This window comes from Gymnoscopelus microlampas (assembly GCF_963454915.1).
Source record: "Gymnoscopelus microlampas genome assembly, chromosome: 16".
NCBI lineage: Eukaryota > Metazoa > Chordata > Actinopteri > Myctophiformes > Myctophidae > Gymnoscopelus > Gymnoscopelus microlampas.
In genome coordinates this window covers 46093316-46099685 of record NC_139953.1, presented here as the reverse complement: position 1 = coordinate 46099685, position 6370 = coordinate 46093316, and the positions used below count along the sequence as shown (strand labels likewise).

General features: G+C 39.4%; 1 protein-coding gene across 1 annotated transcript in view; it reads right to left on the bottom strand.

Moving 5' to 3' along the window:
- Nucleotides 1-5663, bottom strand: part of smpdl3a (sphingomyelin phosphodiesterase acid like 3A) — a 12894-nt gene extending 7231 nt beyond the window's left edge. Inside the window, exons 1-4 of the mRNA XM_084083238.1 lie at nt 5450-5663; nt 1812-2028; nt 947-1091; nt 363-459 (exon numbers count right to left, since the gene is read on the bottom strand). Coding sequence (XP_083939364.1) covers nt 363-459; nt 947-1091; nt 1812-2028; nt 5450-5573 — 583 coding nt within the window. The 5' untranslated portion in view covers nt 5574-5663. The remainder of the gene's footprint in view (nt 1-362; nt 460-946; nt 1092-1811; nt 2029-5449) is intronic.
- Nucleotides 5664-6370: the final 707 nt, after the last annotated feature.

The following is a 6370-nucleotide window of genomic DNA, read 5'->3' as shown; positions in this document are numbered from 1 at the left end:
TCCAGTGTATGACAGAGGACAATTTCATGATGAATTAAAATCTACACGATTTCAAATGAAATTGGCCAATTTAGGTGAGACTTACTCATGCAGCTCAAAGAACAAACATCAGGTTGCTTTCAACCACACATTTTCTCAATACTGTTGGACCATTGTTAGTGCTGTTTGCTGTTGTTTTACATTGAGACATGATGCTAGCGGTAGTGAAACTGTCTCCCTCTCAGCTGTCCTACTGTCTGTCTCTCCTACACTGTCTCCCTTTAAGCTGTCCTACCGTCTGTCTCTCCTACACTGTCCCTCTCTCAGCTTGTCTGTCTCAATAAATAACAAACTAATAATGATAATAATCCACAATGCTTTACCTTCTCTCAGTGTTAGCAAGGCCTCGGGTTCCAGCCAGGGTCCCCACAGCTTGGCAGCGGCCTGGTAAATAATGTTAGTGCTGGTTGGCATCTGATCCTGACGTCAAAAGGTGGAAACAGGGGTTAATTTAACAATTCAATTGGATCAATTATTAAACATAATCTATTTTAATCAAACATATTTAAAAAAATAGCCAACCTACAAGCTCACAATGCATTGTGATGTGTTGTGAGCTTGTGTTGTGACCATTCGGGCTAAGTATAAAATAGGGCTTAAGTGGTTAATCACTTCTTGCACCCCCTGCACTTCTTGAGTACTCGAAAAAGTAATTGAAAAAGTAATCTCTAAGAAGATAATCGACAGTGGCAGCCCTAAGATGTAAACACTGTTAAAGGACTGTGTATTGGAGATATGGAGATAATACAAATATATAACAATGATATAATACATCTCTGCTGTCCAGCAGCAACCTGCTAACTCCAAAATGCTAATTTTCAGCAAACAGCAGTATAAACAGTACCTGTGGCCAGTAGTCATGGTTACAGCAGTATAAACAGTACCTGGGGCCAGTAGTCATGGTTACCTGTGGCCAGTAGTCATGGTTGCCCAGGGCAGGGTAGACGGGCATGGTGGGGTAGTGGTGTGTGATGGTGTCTGTCATGTTCCTCATCACCTCGATCACCATGTCTGTAGACAGATCATCTACTGGAACATGAGGAGGACTGTCCCTGCATGGAGCACAGGGACACAATTAGCCATATTAGCCTATTATTAACCACTTCAACCCTAATGGTGGATGGAGTACCTTAGGGCTCTATGGTGTATTTTCTGTTATTGTGGGGGTAAGCTTTCGCTGAAAATAGCCGATCGACAAGCTCACAACGCAGAGCGCGATGCGTTGTGAGCTTGTCGATATGGGGTTTAAGTGGTTAAAGGCCTAGTGTGCAGCGGTGGACAAAGTAGTCCCCAGTACTTGAGTCAAAGTATAGATTCTGTTCAAATATTACTCCACTACAAGTGCAGTCAAATTTGTACTCAAAGTATTCAACAGTACAAATTACAAAGTACGTTTTCTTTTTAATATCAAAGCATTGCTGTATTGAAATTACACATACATATTTTACAAAACATTCAAAGGATTTTCCAAAAAGTGTCAAAAGAAAATTCAATCAATAGTATTGGTATTTGAGCAGATCTAGCAGATCTACAAGCACATGATTGTGTACAACATATTAACCCGATTTTAAAGATGCCTTCGAAATCCTAACAGTTTTCTGAAAAAACGTATGTTACTATATATATATATAGCTAAAATCAAAAATAAAATGACATAGATGCTTTCCCGGATTTAATGGGTTAAACGATTCGGACGACCTCCAAACAGATATGGGGGCCCAAAGGGGGCCAGGGACCGCAGGTTGGGGAACACAGGCGTAAAGCAGACTAACCCTGTCCAGATCATGAAGTCAGGCTGCGGCGTGACCTGGGTCATGTGACTGAAAGCTGATTGGATGAGACGGTACGGCGAGTCACACAGGAAGTCCCCGAAGGGCCCGGCGCCAGTCGCAGGGGCCCCTTTAGAGGATATACACACCTTGGTGGGGTCTAGAGCCCCCTGGTGGAAGGTGGGGTCCAGGTGCAGGTCTGTGATGTGCCAGAACCTGCCTAATAGACAGAGACAGGAGACATAGAAAGGACAAGGAGACATAGAGACAGGAGACAAAGAAAAGACAAAGAGACATAGAGACAGGAGACATAGAAAAGACAAAGAGACATAGAGACAGGAGACATAGAAAGGTCAAGGAGACATAGAGACAGGAGACAAAGAAATGACAAGGGACAAATCAAGAGAGAAACACAATAGAAACAATGTCAATAAAGGGGCTTCAAACTCCCCTTTTCCTTATTTCATGAAAATAAAATCAGAACCCACTTTATCAAACAATACAATTATTTTGAAATAAATTGATAAAGCAATTAACCTTTCGTCACACAGTGCGGTGTCATGCAAACATAGTTACAATAGCAGATCTAAAAGCTCACAATGTTTTGCATTGCAATGTGTTTTGAGTTTGTAGATCTGCTATTTTAAAACTATTTTTGATTATATATTTTTCCCCATGTATTTTATTTCTATTTTTTTAAGTGATCAAGATGTATAAGTTAAGATTTTTCAGATCCCATTCCAATGACTGCCTTCCAAAGTTTGCAGGCAGTAATAAAATAAGTGATAGTTGCAGTCCTACTGGCTGCTTTGATCCGTTTTGACTTTTGAGGCAGCACAAAGCGGCTTATTTAACAAGGTAACCCTGCCCCCTGCTGGTGTCAATTCACAACACCAACACGCAAGATGTCATGTCCTGTCACTGTAGTTCTGCTCTTGTTAGTTTGCATTTCCCCCTTGTCATTGTCCTAATACATCACGTTCATTATTGATACGAGATACAGCTGTCTACAGTAAGGTCATCCTTACTCTTATCCTATGACGTTCTTCTGTTCTTTCTATATCTCATAGCTCCTGGTCATGTCATGTGTCCAGCCCTATGTATGCATGTCCTTGTGTGTAATAATAAACTTGTGAACCTGTCGCGTAAATGCTGCCTATGTGTCATCTTGTTCTCCACGGGCCCATAGGGCTGGACACATGACGTGGCCAGAAGCTATGAGATATAGAAAGAACCCAACGTCATAGGATAAGAGTAGGATGACCTTACTGTAGACAGCTGTATCTCGTATCAATAATGAACATGATGTATTAGGACAATGACAAGATGTAAGTGGTATCAAGTACATAGGCGTCATTAGATTGCCATGGAATAATCATAACAGTATGTAGGTTATGGAAAGAAATGAGAGGGAGAAGCAGGAAATGAAAATCAAACCCATTGAGAACGGTGTGATCATGCCTTATTGATAAAAAATATATGAATAGAATGGTGTAGCCATGCCTTATTGATAAAAACATATAATAGAATGGTGTAACCATGACTTATTGATAAAAAAACATATTAATAGGGGCGGGACTATTAGAACGGCTCACTGTAATATCGGACCAAAGCTACAGAGATGAAAAATAATGTATATATATTTTTTTGTACACACACACACACACACACACACACACACACACACACACACACACACACACACACACACACACACACACACACACACACACACACACACACACACACACACACACACACACACACACCAGCAGAGAATGTAGCTCCAAAAATAGCAACAAACCCTATATGTACAGAAATGGTCAGTAACACTTGCTATGCATCCCAAGTCTATGATGTGTTATAAATACTCTTATAATGCATTATAATCGGCTTATAACACAGTATAATTACAGTTATAATCACTCACAAATACTCATAATGCTTTATAATGATAATCATAACATTTATAAAGCATTTCATAATGACTTATAGGTCAAGTATTATAAGTGTCTCTGTAATCTTTTATAGACTTAATATATCGATAAAATCGATAAATGACCACATAGTGACTGATAATGACAGTATAATGGATTTTAACAGTGATTATAAAGCATTATTATTTCTAATAATGAATAATTTCTTACAACTATGAGAATTAACATGGGATGCATAGGAAGTGTAATTATAAAATGTTTTATAATGTATTATGATGGCATTATGGGTCCTTATGAGTGTTTATAACTGTAATTATACAGTTTTTAAAAGCATAATCACAATGCATTTATACTTGACCTTATAAGTCAGTACAGAATGCCTTATGTGTTATGATTATTGTTATAAATCTATCTATCTATAAAGTATTTATGTGTGCTTATTACTATACAGTTATAAGCAGATTATAATGCATTATACGTTATGCATTATAGACATGGGATGCATAGCAAGGGTTCTGAAGTGACTCCAATTCAAGTATTACTTGTTTGATGTATCACTGTGCACATCATTTAGTTTTACAATCTAACTTAGGTATTTATTATTTACAAAGTGTAATCAGAGTAAATATCATAAACTCTAGTCAACAAAAGGCAGAGTCATTGACCATGTAAATACTGAAACAAAACTATTAAATGCTACAAAGTAATAACTAGGATACCAGGTACGCAATGAACCTTGCATCTGTTTAAACAACATGCTGTCTAAATAACATACTGTACAAACTATGATAACAAACAGATTCACCATCAAATAGTGAATGAGCATCTCTCATCTGCACACAGTGGGTTTCAATGTATTATGATTACATGTAGGGGTGCAAAAGTTAATCGAGCGAATCGATTAAAAAGATATAAAATAATTGATTGTAATAATATAATAGATTTTCCCAAAAAAATGCAGATGTAGGTCTAGAATTAAGCTCCCAAGTGAGCTTGTAGATATCTCTAGCCTTTTATCAATGTTTGCATTATCATATCTACGAGAGAGTCTCAGCGGCCCAGATTGCCCTGGCATGTCACCAGCCAAGCCCGTTCTTCTCCTAACATGTACAAAATGCTAAATATAAGGTGCTTACCCGCTTGCCCCACATGTTAACTAGGTGTCCGGAGTATTTGTGCAATGTATTAGTCCATATTGTTCAATAAAGAAGCGATTTAATCACGTCTGTGGCCGATTCTGTCGGCAGTCAATGGGCGGTAGTGACGGGGCGCAGCCGGAATTACACTCAATGTAAACAGGAAGGGAAATGGCTTTCGCCCACACGGGATTAAAACACTTCTTTATTGAACAATATGGACTAATACATTGCACAAATACTCCGGACACCTAGTTAACATTTGAGGCAAGCGGGTAAGCACCTTATATTTTGCATTTGTACATGTTTGGAGAAGAACGGGCTTTGCTGGTGACATGCCAGGGCAATTTGGTGGGTGGTCGCTGAGACTCATAGATGTAAAAATGTCAAAATACATCTACGATTCTTTTTTTGCATAACACCATTGTACAAAACAATAATAAAACAGGCTTAAGTAATCAGAGCAATCAATTTAGTCTATTATTTAAAAAATATAATAGATCATTATCTAAAATATTTGACCTGATTCATTGATTTATAAAAGATAAAATAAGTTAGTTCAACTCACCTAAGGGTGATGGTGGGTGCAGGTTTGCAGTGGGTGCAGCGGCCAGTGGATAAACACCCAGCAGGGTGACACAAAACACAACACTGCACATTCCTGCCAGGTGTAGATCCATGTTAAAACACATTTAAAACGTTCAACCCGTCGATTAACTTTGAGCAGAGCAGAGCTTACATGTGTCTGATACCAGGAGCACAAACAGAATACGACCGTTTGGCTGGATGTTCACTTGACGTGAGTCGAGTCGAGTTCACCGTGCAAACAGGTTCCAGCTTGCAAAAAAAATGCCGATCTACAAGCTCACAACGCTTGGGGATGCGACGCGTTGTGGGCTTGTAGATCGAAGTATAAAATCGGCCACTGGCAGCACTTCCTAGGTAAATAAGCCCTCCCGTCAAGCGCAAGAAAGCCTGCTGGTTTGTATTTACTGTTCAAGTGTTCACATCCGGCCTAGAACCCGCCCTACTGTATCCCGTCATTTACCCGCACACACACATGAAAGCACAGTTTCCGTATCCGCTCCGTGGTGCCAGACCGGATCAGGAACCTGCAGAGTGATTGATCTCTGTCTAAAGAAGACACGCCCCCAACAGAAGAAAGGTTTATTGTTATCAGCTGTTCTCGTTCCAACTCATTTTAAAGCTTGTAATCTTGTTTTAGAACTTATTTGAGTGAATAAAAAGGTTATTCTAATCAATTTGGGTGGAGGAGTACCCTATCTTAATACTTGGGCAAAAAGTGTTGATATTTTAGCAAATGTAGCACATTACTTATTAGTGTCACTTGTGTTGAACACAAAGGCCAGCAGGTGGGGCAAATGTTCCACTGAGAGGATCATTGGCACCATTGGCACACATACCCCTACAGACTGCATAATCTGTCTGTCTGTCTGTCTGTCTGTCTGTCTGTCTGTCTGTCTGCCTG